Consider the following 14,195-nt stretch of genomic DNA (forward strand, 5'->3'; position numbering starts at 1 on the left):
TAACAACACGAAAATCGAATAAATGATTAAATTGAGCGGAATGTCGGATTTGAGTACTTCTGATCAGTGACAAGTGATAAGTGGTAGCCTCAACTACACTTATCTGATCAGTGCTAAGTGACAAGCGACAAACAACAAGTGATAAGTGGTAGCTTTAGTTACACTTATCTGATCAGTGACAAGTGATAAGTGATAAGTGGTAGTTTTAGCTACACTTATCTGATCAGTGACAAGTGATAAATGTGATCAGTGTAAGACCGTGGTAGGACTATGACTTCAAAAGGTGATAAGTGATCATACGCAAGACCATAGTTATACTATGGCAAAGTGAAAGTGAAGTACTCAATTTTCCGTAACCATTCCCTAATTTGGTTAAAGAATGATATGTGACAAATGGGCCCAAAAGAATTAAAGGAAATAGATAAGTAGTAGTAAGTTTATGCAAGGGAACTCACCAATGGCTGTGGTTGACAGGTGAACTTAATAATTGTGTATATTGTATAAGTGTATAAATATTTGGTAAGATTATGTTTTATGCCTATGAACTTACTAAGCTTCTATAAGCTTACATGAGTGTAATCAACGTCTCTTGTAGATTGACGTGGAAGTATACGGAGGATTGGATCAACACAGAAGATCACACTATCCAGATTATCTCCGGTAGCTTTTGTAAATTTCTTTTTGATTTATATGGCATGTATAAGGTTTGATGATTATATAAATACTAAGACTTGTTTAAGAAATATACATTAAAGTAAAGAATGATGAATATGTTAAATAGTATAATTATAATAGTAGTATAATTTGGTATCAAATTGATTGAAATGAATTGGTTGGTTGGATTGGTCTCGGTTTTAAAATTTGCAGGGAAGGTTAGATATTTATAAAGAGGTTATATTGAGCAAAAAAAAAAACTTTGGGATTTTGCGAAAAATTCCCTATGGTTTCGATTTAATTCTGGTTTGGTCTCGAAGTATGTTTTGGGCTTTGGAGGCCCATCTAAAGGATGCCATGACATGTTTTAGTAAATGAATAGTATTTAACTCGTATTAATGGAAAATTAATTCGGTAAATTCCGGTAATGCCTCCTACCCTATTCCGGCGACGAATACGGGTAAGGGGTGTTACACTCAAGTTGTTGGAATAATGCTGATCTCAAGTCTAATGATCATACATAAAATTATCACTATGAGAAATTGTAACGACCCGATAGTCAGGGGTGTCAGAAAGTGCATTCTCGAGACTCCGTTCCTGTAAATCGGAAATATTTACGAAACTATTTGTGTAGTTAATTAAGTTTTGGTTAAGTGAAATTGCATGAATTAAGAGTAATTAGGTATAAGGACTAAATTGCATATAAAGTGAAAGTTGAATTATAAATTAAAGAAAAATTAAAGAGACTAAAGAAGTAATTATGCCATTGTTCTTTAATGAGGCGACAAGGTAAGATATTTATAAATTTAATATATATTATAATAAAATAAGTTTACTTAATATTTAAGTATATACATTATAATAATAATAAACTAATGTATAATAAAATAAAATAAGTAAATGAATAAAAAAAAAGAAGCCAAAGCCAAAGCCAAACGAAAACAAAAAGGAAAGAAAGAAAAAGGAAAAAAGAAAGAAAGACGCAAGGCTTAGGGACTTCTAGGGTTCAAAGCTCAATTGGTTAGTCAATTTAGTCATTTTTTTTGTAATTTTTATGTTTTTGGAATCCCGGTATTAAGTATTACCTAACCCATGTCAAAATTTTAGCAATTATTGAGTTTTTAAATGTTGTTAATGTTGAATAATTTTAGTATTAGCGATTAAATTGATAGATTTTTAAGTGAGAAATGAAAAAAGATTAAATTGTAGAATGAATTGTAAATTTTGAGTAGCAGGGATTAAATTGTGAAAAAATCAAAATTTTGGGATTTAAGTGAAAATAGGGAGTTAAATTTAGTTTAAAGTGGAAATTGTATGAAAATTTAGAATTAATTGTGAAGAATAAAAATTAGTCTCGGTTTAGGGACTAAATTGGAATTTAGGCAAATATTGAATAAAAATTGAAATATTCAATATGAAATTAAATTGTGTTGTATTGATGAATTTTAATTGTTTTAATTCCGTAGCTAACATCGTACTGGAATCCTTGACTAAAAAAGGGAAAGATAAAGTTGACATCGAATAGCTCGGAATCTCTGGTTTGTATTTCTATAATCCGAAACTAGTTATTAATTGTTGTATGGTTTATTTAATGCATATGGTATAAGTGTTGATGTGAGTATTTGGCACTTTGAAATTGAATTGAATTAAAAGTTGATTGAATGGATTGAATTGATATATATAATATGAATATATTGATTATCTGAATTGAAATGAATATATATGTGCAGAAATGATAAATGAATATTGGTTGTATTTGGAAAGAGAAATTAAACCCTATTAATTGTATCAGGCTGAGTCAGATATAGAAGGTATGCCATAGGATTGGAAGAGTTCAGAGATTTCTTCGACTTCGAGTCAATGAGGCACTGGGTGCCAATTTACTTCGATTTAACCGATGAGACACTAGGTGTCAAATTTATATGGCGTTGCGCACAGTTATTACTTCGGATTTATCCATGAGGCACTAGGTGCCAAACTGGTGTGTTGGTTGGATCCATGTATTCATTCGAGTCTGAGTCGTGTTAATAGGGGTAATTAAATAAAATAATACCATGATTGATATTGGATGATATTGTATGTGAATGAAAATGGGATAGTGAATTGAAACATGAAAATGAGACACATGAATTACATATTCATGAATTGGATATGGATTGAAAATATTTTATTTAAATTATATATATATATTAAATTGTGAAAAGCTATTATATAGCAAGTGATGAGATTTAAGAATGGTATGAAATGATGTATTTATGAATTGAATATTGAATGGCTAATGTCATTGTATGAATAAATGTGGTCTTAAATATTCAAATGTGCTTATAATTAAAATATGCATATTATATTATCTTGTTTTTAAATATTCGGGTTATAAAAATACCACCAAGTTTTACTCAGCGTACGGTTTTATTTTCCGTACGTAGATTAGGTACTTCAATTTTGATCGCCGATTCAGCATCCAACAACGCTCCCAAACTCAAATGTGGTGATGTCTATCTTTTGTGTCGGCATGTACCTAAGGTGTCTAAATAATAGTTATTTTGTGGATTGAATGTAAATGAGATTATAAGTTTAATATTGGTTGGTTTTATACATATAAATATGTGTTTGTTTTTGAAGCCATTTTATGACATGGTAAATTGAACTAAATCTATATCGTGCATGTGGATTTAATTCTATGTTTAACTGCTCATGAATTAGGCAAATTGATTTGGATTTGGTATGTTTATAATTTGGATTAAAAAAATGCTTTGATGACTTGTTTTGATAATATGAAATGTTTGAGAATTCTGCCTATTTGATCTACAAATTTTGATAATGCTTTGAAACCCTATTCCAACGACGGATATGGGTTAGGAGTGTTACAAAAATGTTATGGCTATTACACAATAATCTAAAAAACATTCTCACGGTAGGTCAGTCCAATATGTTGTTCCCTAACATGTACTTATGCGTTGACTTTGACATCCCTATGTCAATGACAACACTTCGTCATCAATCAACTACACATTAGTTTCAATGCACTAATGTTAAGTCCATCATGATACTTGACTAAGGATATTTAAGAATAATCATATTATTCTTAGGACTTTACTATTAAACAATTTATTTAGTACATTAGAAACTGAAACAATAATGACAATGTCTTTTATTAATAAGCTAGATGAACAAGTCTCATGATTAGTTTTTGGGCATACTTCAACAACTGGACCTCCGATCTACTATAGAACCTGATCAAGACTTGTGCATGAAAACAAACAAATCCGTACACTGAGTGTTGTATACTGAGGGGTGCTAACATATTTTGAATCCAATTATGAACGTAATAGTAATCAAATAAATAAGCTAAGTAACAATAATATACACATTAAACAAAACCAATTCGACATCAATATTCATATAAACATATATCCATATGAACCATTAAACCTTCAAGGTATTCCATAGTTATTTATCATGTAACCATATTTGTATCAATATAATGCTTGCTTACACATATTGAAGTTTCGATGCACTCTAAGTTATTTGCATATGTTTTATAATATCAAAGTCATATATCATATTATCATTATGATTACATTTCCATAACACATATACTTAACATATAATTTCACATTTTAATTCCTTATTAACATGATCAAACTCACAAATGGATATTCAAATTAATCCACCAACACACCAATATACACACTGAAGTGCTAGTTGGGCATAAATGCACTGACCCCACCAACCTCACTAGAATATGTTCGTACCCTAGGGTAAGAGTCGGTGATACGTTCTTAACCCCCAAGGTATTAAAGAATTATCACATAATGATACGTGCTCAATGCTAGATCTCCCACCTACATAACAGACCTTATGGCATGCCAACTATATCCGTAACTCTATTCGATAACATTAATAGGGCATTTTCCATTATCAATTATATAGAACATGTTCCCAACAAATTAGCAACCAAACAATAGATAGCAAGCATATACATGTTCAATAAACATATTTTAAACATATCAAATAGTCGCTTAATGTTTTGAGAGGTTATTTAAGGTTTTAGGTAGAAAATGTTAAGGGTAGTGATACTATCTTACCAAGCTAAAAGAGAGATTATATAAAGGTTATATATTGTCTTAAAAAAGTGTCAATTAGTGAATTGGAGAAAATTCTTAGTTGAAGAAAGCTAAGATAATAAAAGTAGTCAATTAATGCTGAACTACACTAAAATTCTTATGTCATATTTTTGTGATTTTATTTCTTAATTTTTAGGCTCTAGTTCACCCCTCTTGATGTAATTTAAGCTCACCATTATTTAGTCAATTATGCTATTCTACCAAGCCCAAATCATTTCTTACAAGAAGCCCAATCACCAAATATGAAGCTCTATCAAGTAACCTAAACCGCTCCTTTAACGACTAAAATCTCGAAAAAAAAAAAAACTAAAATCTCAAAAAAGTTCATCCTTGGCTATTGTAGTTGATAGCTGAGTATTCAATCAAATCGAATAAAGAAATTTTGAGTTAATCATATTAATTAGTCTTTAATTTAAAATTTTATTAAATGGATTCAAATAAAAAATTGAAACGTTGAATAAAATTATTTGACTTAAAATAAATATTCATTTTTATTTTAATATGATAAAACAATTTTAAAATTGATAACGATGTAGTTTACCTTAAAAATTAACTTGTGGATTAATTGGAGGACGTAGGTTCGAGTGCGTTGAAGCGTGTTATCCTATTTATGTGATAGAGAGGGACCATAAATAACTCTAAACATTGTGTCAAAAAAATATATATTATAAAAAATAGAATAATATATATTATACCTTTCAAGGAATTCTTTAGATTTATTACGTCTCATAGATTCTTTTTATGTGACACACATTGCTTTTCATATATAGGACAAAAAAATCCATCACACACCAACTAGGGTTATGGAATTTATGCTCTTCAAGTTCCCTTTAGGCATAAAGGAGTAGTTCAAATCCCTAATGATAGCACACAAAGTCTTCATCAGGCTTCTTTCCGTCTTCTTTCTAAGTGCTATACTTATATTCTAACTATTGCATAGCTTTATAAAAAAGAGACAAATAATAACAAAAAAAAAACTTAATTATTGTTTTGGTCCTTATGCTATAGTGCAATTTACGCTTTGGTCTTTTTATTATTTTTTTCAATCACTTTGTTTTATTCATTTTCGTTTCGTCCATCATATTAGGTCGTTAACCATTTCTGTTAAAAGGTGAATATGTGAGATTTAAAAAAAAAACAGAAATGATCAAACGACTAATGTGATGGACAAAATGAAAGTAAAGGAGACAAAGTGACTGAAAAAATAGTAAAAAAGTTAAAACGAAAATTTTACTATAGTACAAAAATTACAAACTATTCGGTGAGCTTTTATATTTTTTATATGCTTTTAGCAAATTTATTTATGTGAAGTATTTGAATTTTAACAGTTTAATTTTTTAATAATTTTATTATGAATTCGATTACATCAATTTTTTTTGATATAATACTTAAAATTATTCATAATTCTTCTTTTAACTCATTAAGAGGGCAATAATATACTTTAACATACTCCATCTACATTACCTGTACAAAAAATTTATGTTATTTCCTTAACAATTCAATCTCCCTTAATGGGTGTGCAACATTTGCGCACATACAGTAAGAATTTTGTTGCGTGGAATATGAGCTACCCATAAGTCAATAACATGTTTCAAACGAGCCTTCGTGGCTCACACCCCAACACTTGAAACCAAAACTCACCGCCATTTCTTTGATGCCATCACATCACTATCGTAGAAAAAATAAAATGACATGTACATTTTTATCTTTTATTTAATAATTACTATAATTTAATTTTATTGCCTAACTGGTGATAATATATGTAGCTATAGTTTAAGTTCTTCTATTATACATTCCATACAGATTCGAACTGTGCTATTTTTATCCTCATTTTTAATATTATATAAAATTCTTCTAAGTTATCTTTAAGAATTAATTCATTCATTATACTAATTCAATTGAAGGCTTACTTCAAGTTTTTTCCCTCACATAATACGTGATTCATCCTTTTCATGTCTTCTAGGACCTCCATCTCTTTTCTTCATTTCCTCCTCCTCCTCCTTTATCCTTTGCTTCTTTATATTCATTTGCCAATCTTTTGCTTTTCTAGAACTTGCATCTGACTCTTCATTTTTGTCTTTTTCTTTTTCTTCTTCATTAGCCTAAATGAATTAACCATAGTTGCCCACCTTTTTCTTTGAGAGTGAAAATTAAATTATAAACCTTATAACTTTTTTATTTTTTTTTAAAGGATTAAACCTAGCCCCTGATATGTTTACTTTGGGACATTAGTGTCTTAGTCATGCTAGTCCATTGTTTGATTTCTCCTTTTATTTTTTGCAAGTTCCAATGTGTTGAGTGTTGAATATCCATACAACACTAATAAGATAATTTTTTCGAATAAGTTTTTCATAAATAAATTATAATTTTTTCGAATCAATTCTTCATAGATTAATCATATAAAAACTTAACTAGAATTTAAAATTATGTGTGGAATGGATGCAATGTGACCAATAAATCCCAATAGACTACAATAACAAAGCAAATCGAGAGATTTCAGTCAGAATTCCGCGTTTAAGAGCGTCGATAGAAAGAACCAACAGGCTTTTTTTCCCGACGATTGCAAGCGTCGCTAAAAGTTTTTGGGTTTTGAAAACATCGCTTATGCTTAAGTAAGGAAGCAACAATGCAAAACCAAAACCAAAACCAACCAAAACCTTTCCTTTGTCAAAGCATCAACAGACAAAATAACAGATAATCAATTAAAATACAGAAAAAGAAAGAAATTTTCTATTAAGTAGTATTTATATATTAACATTAATAGAGATAAATCGATGGTAGTAACTAAAGGGTAAGCCTAAGATCTAATCCTTCTTCCTCTTCTTCATGTTTTCCTTTTTCTTCTTTATTGTTAATTGTAGATGGCCTCCGAAACTCAATCTCGTCGGCAAAATCTGCCCATTCAAAAGTTGGAACCCAACTTCTTTGCTTACTATCGACCCTCCTCATCTTTTCATCCCTTTGTCTTAGCTCATTTTTTCTCCTATTAACAGCTTCATGGAAATTCCTTATTAGGGCAAAGAACTGCTCCATCTTCTCATCTTCTTTCTCCTCATCTTCACCATTGCAGACATGAACTCTCTTCTTGCTTGCCATCTGAAACTGAATAAAGGGCAAGTTTTTGCTTGTGTTTTCTTTTGTGCTTACCAAATACCATATATAAGGTGAATGGGTCCGGGGGATCTAGAAAAATGAAACCTACGGAACGGCGGATTCTATGGGACGTATAAAAGGTAAAAAAACGCAGAAATAACGCGTGGACTGAAAATTGAGCACTGGTTGACAATGAGTGTGAGTGGGGGGATGGTGTTGTTGATGGCATGCCAAACGTAAAACGTTGAAGGAATGTTGACGTAACTCAGATGACGCAACTATATGACCCTGGGTTAAACAAAGTGGTGCTGTGCTGAGAGGCTAGCCTGACTTTTGTTTCAAGCTTGCATTTTTCGTGCTACCGACATATTGATGGCCTATTCGAAATTTGTAATGATTTTGACCACTGAGCTCGTATGTTCTTTGTTCCCACTTTCTTTTTATATTCTCTTGGCACTTTCGTGCTGCAGCCATGGAAGCTTAGATTAAAATGCCCTGTCCTTTTCACTTTCAAAAGGTATTTTACTAAGGGTTAAAATGTGATGTTAGTCCTTGTACTTGCATAGAATTTAAGATTTGGTTACCGCATTATAAGTGTTATTTATATAAAAATTTATCAATCATATGCCATCATATGATGATAATCAGTAAAAGTATTCTGTATATCTCATCTACTAAAAAATAAATGGGCAAATTAGTCATTACATACTAGATCAAAGAGCAAATTAATTTTTCTATTAAAAAATTTATTCATTTCAACTATTAAAAACTAGCTTCTGTATGTTAGCATAAGATACACATGGCACGCCATCTATAAATATTTGGTTATTTCATCATCTGCATAAGTTTTTAACAATAGAAATAGATTAAATTTTTAACAGAAAGAACCAGTTTGCTCTTTAATCTAATATGTATGGATTAATTTTTCCTTTTTTTGATCAAAAAGGGTAAAATGCAATATGACTCCTCGTACAAATACTTCTATGGTACTTTTACCAATGATGACCTAATCAAAATTTCAAATTGGCAAATTTTAACAAAAAAATACTTACGATTCTAATGTCTAGACTGAAATTTTAGAATTTAAAAACAGAAGAAGAAAGGAAAACTAAATTTTTAAATAGAGGGACTAAATCTTAAATTTTGTGGAAGTAAAGGAATTATCAGCATATTACCAATTTACCTTTGTATCCACTTAAAAGGCCTTTCTATGGTGTGGCTAGCTGTTTTGGAGCCCATAAGTTTGGAGACAAACCTTGAAAGGATCTGATGGGACACAAAGGCTAGGTTAAAACTCTTGAAAAATTGTGTCTCCTAGATGCTACCCGTCAAGAGTAGTATATGCATATATAATAATCTACTTACACTATTTTTTAAAGATAATATTCTAACAATGTATTGATATAACTGTAGTTGTTATATACGTAAATTTTCAAATTAATATGATATTTTTATTACATTGATTTAAAATTATGTATATATCCACTTATACTAATGTAATTCTTTTGTATATTTTTGTAGGATCAATATTTTAACAAGTCAACAATTAAATGTACCGATATAATTATAGTTGTTATGTATGTAAATTTTTGAACTAATCGCCTATTGATATTCATCATATTGATTTAAAGTATTGTATATATTAATATTTATTGCACAACTGAAAATTTTATATACATAAAATAAATGGTTAAAAATTTTAATTTATGTGACGTGCATGACCTTATATAAATAGAATATAAAATATAACGGCTAAATCGTTAAAATTTAATTATATAAAAATATGCAAAATGTATAAAATTATCAAAGCTACCTTACATTACATCCCATTTGTTTTCCCCCAAATTAAATAAAATCTAAACCCTTCATTTAGCTAAGTTTGGATTGAGATAAATTTTTTAGTTAAATAGTTTTTCTTTTTATTTAAAGGAAAATAAAGGTAAATAAAGGTAGAGTATTTCTTGATTTTCCTTCATATTTACTTCAATGAGGCCGTAAAATAACAATTTTTGTTTAATGGAATGCTAATGGGGTGGCTCATCGCTTAGTGTGGGTGGCCTTATCTTTCGCGTCCTATCATGAGTTTGAGTCTACCTTACACCATTTCTTACTGCTAATGTTATTGCTTCTTTTGTTGAGGGTGGGGTGCATAGGATCGAGTGCTTGGGGTAAGCTTATTGATTTGAGATTAGATGTGTTTCCCCTCTTTCCTCTTGTAGTTTTTCTTACACTCGATTTCTTTTATAATACTTAATTCTAGAGACAAAATCAAATTATTTTGGGGGTTAGAATTGAGTTATATATTTTATGAGAGTTAAAATGTAATTTCATCATTACATTAGCTCATATCTTAATGATTTTTAAAGTGTTAAATTAAAATTTTATTATTTTTTAAGGTCAACATTTACTAATTTATAATTTTATAAAATATAAAGGGTTCAGTATGATATTTTTCCATTTGAGAGGTTGAAAAACAGAAGGGGTTAACGCATACATCAAATGATCCAAGACCAATTCCTTGATCCAATAGCTCATTCCTAATGGACTAATAACAACTTTTTATTTGGAGGCATTGGCATGTACAAGGCCTTCCTTCATGTTGGGGAAACCCAAGTGCAAGTGCTTAAGTACCTAAAAACATGTTAAAAAAGAGGGTTTGACTGATGGTGATGCATTAATTAATTAATGCCATGATGCTCGTGTTTCTAGAATTTCTTTTTGTCTCATCATTAAAATAGTTGAAGGTGGTGTGTTTGGGGACTGTCTCAAGTAAAAATGTGAAGTGGGTGAGCCACCCTCAACAATTCCAACCAACATGGTTAATTTTCCTCCAATTATGGTGTTAGGCATGTTTGGTGACAACCTTAGAATGTCTGGTTTCTTGTTTCATTAAAGTTTTTCATTGTATGTATATAAGTGTCCTTTATTAGTGAGGCCCGGCTAATCGATTGGGGCCGCAAAAGATGGCAACGGAGGGAGTGATCACTGCGGTTTATAAAGTGAATCTCCATTGCCGGCAATGCGCATGCGATATTAAAAAGCCTCTCATGAGGACTCAAGGTAGCCTATGCTATCCTATTTTCATTGATGATGATGAATTAATGGTGGTGAATAATAGTTGTGATACGAAATGCAAATGCAGGGGTTCATGGTGTAGAACTTGATGTTGGGAAAGGTGAAATTAAGGTTAAAGGAGTGATTGATGTCATAAAAACCCACAAGATGATTGAAAAAGTGAGCAAGAGAAAGGTTGAGATTTTGTCGCCTCAGATTAAGATCACTGACAAGGACAAAGCTGCTGCTACACCCATCAAACCCAAGGAAACCAAAAAGGTAATTTACTATCTCTCTCACCACGTTAAATTCTATTATTACTTCGGGTGATTTATGATTTTTTTTAAAAATTTTGAGAATCTACGTGTTTTTTTTTTTAATTTACCTTATTTTTGGAAAGAGAAAATAAAAATGCGCCTTATAGATCACATTTTTTATTGAATGGGGATGAAAATGTACATTGTAAGATGCTTTTTCAGGAAAACAAAATGAAAATGTACCCTATTAGTGCGTTTTCAAACCAACGGTAACTTTTCACTGATGTTGTATTAAAAAAGTGCCCTGTAGGACATGTTTTCCTTTCTCTATCCAAATTTGACATATTTCGGTAAATTAAACAAAAACAGCATAGGTTCTCAAATTAAAAAAAAAAAACAGCATATTTTGGTAAATCGACTTAAATTAATGGCTAAACTTCGGTTACAACTTAAATTTCAAAAATTGAAAAGTGAAAGGACTAAATTAACCAAATTAAAGTACATAAGCTAAAATTGACAACTTACGCATAGTATAAGGACTAATAATAAAATTTGACTCGTCTATATTTATGCATATAAAAGCACAAATTTAAAAAAACTTTTTTGTACCGATAAGAATACGCTTTATTTTTTAACATATTACTAGATTGACATTTAAAATAATATAATATTTAATTTAGAATTATTATTAATTAAAAATTAGTGTAAAATAGAATTTGTAATAATTATATATTTAAAATTAATTATAATTTAATTAACAAATATTATTTAAAAAGTTTAGTTAAAATAATTATAGTTAAAGTAAAATTGGCGTATCATTTAAAAAGTTTCTTTTAAACAAACTTTTATTTTGTATTTTTTACTTGATATTATTTTTTGCTAAATATTAATTATATATTATTTACAAATTAATATAGTCAATTCATTGACTATTAAGTATTAAGAAAATAAAATAAAAATTGAAATTACAATATATCAAATTTTATTGTTTGTACAAATATACTAATGATAGAAATTTTTATGAATTATAAAAATTTCTGGTTTTGCTCTGTGTTAGATCAAGTACAAAATGGTCCTTTTACGTTAAAATCTTATCTATTTTTACTGTTAAAATTGACGTTATTGATAGAATAACCAAACGGTTACATGTGGTTAATCTAATATATATGAACTAATTTATTTTTATTTTAATAGAGGATAAAATACAATATGATTCTTTATATAAGCATCTTTATAGTGCTTTTGCCCTATCACAAACCATTAAATTAATTTCTAAATATTTTACACTGTATTTACGAGCGGCAGCCAATTTTACGCACTACAACGATGAAAGTTCATCTACATTGTGACAAGTGTGAGCAGGATCTACGCAACAAGTTATTGAAGCATAAAGGTATGGATGTATTTACTAAATTCGGTATCACAAATCTCTTCATAAGTTTCCTTTTACGATGAATGCAGGTATTTATAGTGTTAAGAGTGATATGAAAGCACAAACCCTAACAGTAGAAGGAATAATGGAATCAGAAAAATTGTTATCATACATTAAAAAGAAAGTGCATAAACATGCAGAGATGATAAGCTCAAAAACAATGGAGGCTAAGGAAGAAAAGAAGGAGATTGTAAAAGTTGAACCCAAAAAGGAAGAAAAGAAGGAGATTGTAAAAGTTGAAGCCAAAAAGGAAGAAGTGAAAGTAGTGGGTGAATCCAGTGAAAACAAGATTGTGAAGAGTACAGATGCCAATGCTCCATATTTTGTTCATTATGTCTATGCTCCCCAGTTGTTTAGTGATGAAAATCCCAACGCTTGTACTATCATATGAACAATAGTAAATTCAATTAAAGCCTTGCAGTGGATAAACCCTTGCATAATATGTAGAAAGAATAATGCAAATACTAGTAGTTTCATCATTAACATATGAATATATTAATTTATTTAATTCATGCAATAATGATCAGATTAAGGTTATTTTGAATGGACGGTGCATTCCAGTGTAGTGTGTTTAGTTCTTTTTTTATCTCATGCTATAATATTTATTCTCATCGCTGAATAATTAATCTCATCACCACCGCTATTTTTACTCTAACCAGAGGTAGATGCACTGCCTATCTAAAGAGGCCTTAAGTTTCATTTGAATTGAAGTTGTTTAAAGGAGAAATGTTTTGTTGAGTGTTATTTTCTTTTCTTCCCCTCTTTAAATTAGAAGAAAATATCTTGAATTAGAATTATGGTTATTATGATTTGTTAATTAGCCATCCTTGTATATGATAATATGTGTTATTGCCTTAAATTATTTTATGGCCCCTTCCCACCATATCATTCATGGTCCCTTCTTAATTATTTAATAAGATTTCAACAATTTTTTTCATGTCATTGACACATAATTTTGGTTTTTTTTTTTTACCTTAAACCCCGAATCCAAAATCCTAATCCTCGAATCCTGAACCCAAACATTAAACCTTGAAACCCGAACCCCGAACCTAGAACCTTGAGTTTAGGGTTCAAGGAATTTAAGATTTAAGATTTAGGTTCGAATTTGAGGTTCAAGTTTTAATGTTTAAGATTATAGGTTTGGGGTTTTGGTTCGAGATTGGTTAAAAAACTAAAATTATGTGTTAATATCATGAAGATAATTATTGAAATGTCATTAAATTATTGGAAGGACCATGAATGATGTGGTGGGAAGTGTCAATAAAATAATTTCTTAACTCTATTTAATATATATGTTAAAATATTTTAATTTCTAAAAGAAGAGATTAAAATAATAACGATATGGTCCATATCTAAATAAGAAATAAAAAGGTAAATTAGTTTAAAGTATATATTTATGATTTTTTAATTTTTAAAAATTATTAAATCATTCGCTGATAAGTCATATAAAATAAAATAGTGACACATTAGTAATGAAAGATTGAGGGTCAATTTGTTTCAAATAAAAGAGTAGGGACCAAATTGAAAATAGCTATAAAGATTGATGGTTAAATTTGTTATGTTGCTTTATATATAAAA

General features: G+C 29.6%; 2 protein-coding genes across 3 annotated transcripts; one reads left to right on the top strand and one right to left on the bottom strand.

The window, feature by feature from the left end:
- Positions 1-7,565: 7,565 nt before the first annotated feature.
- On the bottom strand, positions 7,566-7,877 carry LOC108468463 (protein NIM1-INTERACTING 1-like). Its single transcript, XM_017769345.1, has one exon. It carries the CDS (start codon positions 7,875-7,877, stop codon positions 7,566-7,568), a length of 312 nt encoding a protein of 103 aa, XP_017624834.1.
- Positions 7,878-10,619: 2,742 nt separating this feature from the next.
- On the top strand, positions 10,620-13,046 carry LOC108468464 (heavy metal-associated isoprenylated plant protein 4). 2 transcript variants are annotated; one of them, XM_053018234.1, is made up of 4 exons: positions 10,620-10,934; positions 11,017-11,207; positions 12,491-12,578; positions 12,758-13,046. In XM_053018234.1, the coding sequence occupies exons 1-4, from the start codon at positions 10,838-10,840 to the stop codon at positions 13,006-13,008; spliced, it is 627 nt and encodes a 208-aa protein (XP_052874194.1). In that variant the 5' UTR covers positions 10,620-10,837; the 3' UTR covers positions 13,009-13,046. The 2 variants fall into 2 exon arrangements, with proteins under 2 accessions (XP_052874194.1, XP_052874193.1); XM_053018233.1 differs by having other exon boundaries at positions 10,621-10,934; positions 12,647-13,046.
- Positions 13,047-14,195: the final 1,149 nt, after the last annotated feature.

This window comes from Gossypium arboreum, chromosome 8, assembly GCF_025698485.1.
Source record: "Gossypium arboreum isolate Shixiya-1 chromosome 8, ASM2569848v2, whole genome shotgun sequence".
Lineage (NCBI taxonomy): Eukaryota > Viridiplantae > Streptophyta > Magnoliopsida > Malvales > Malvaceae > Gossypium > Gossypium arboreum.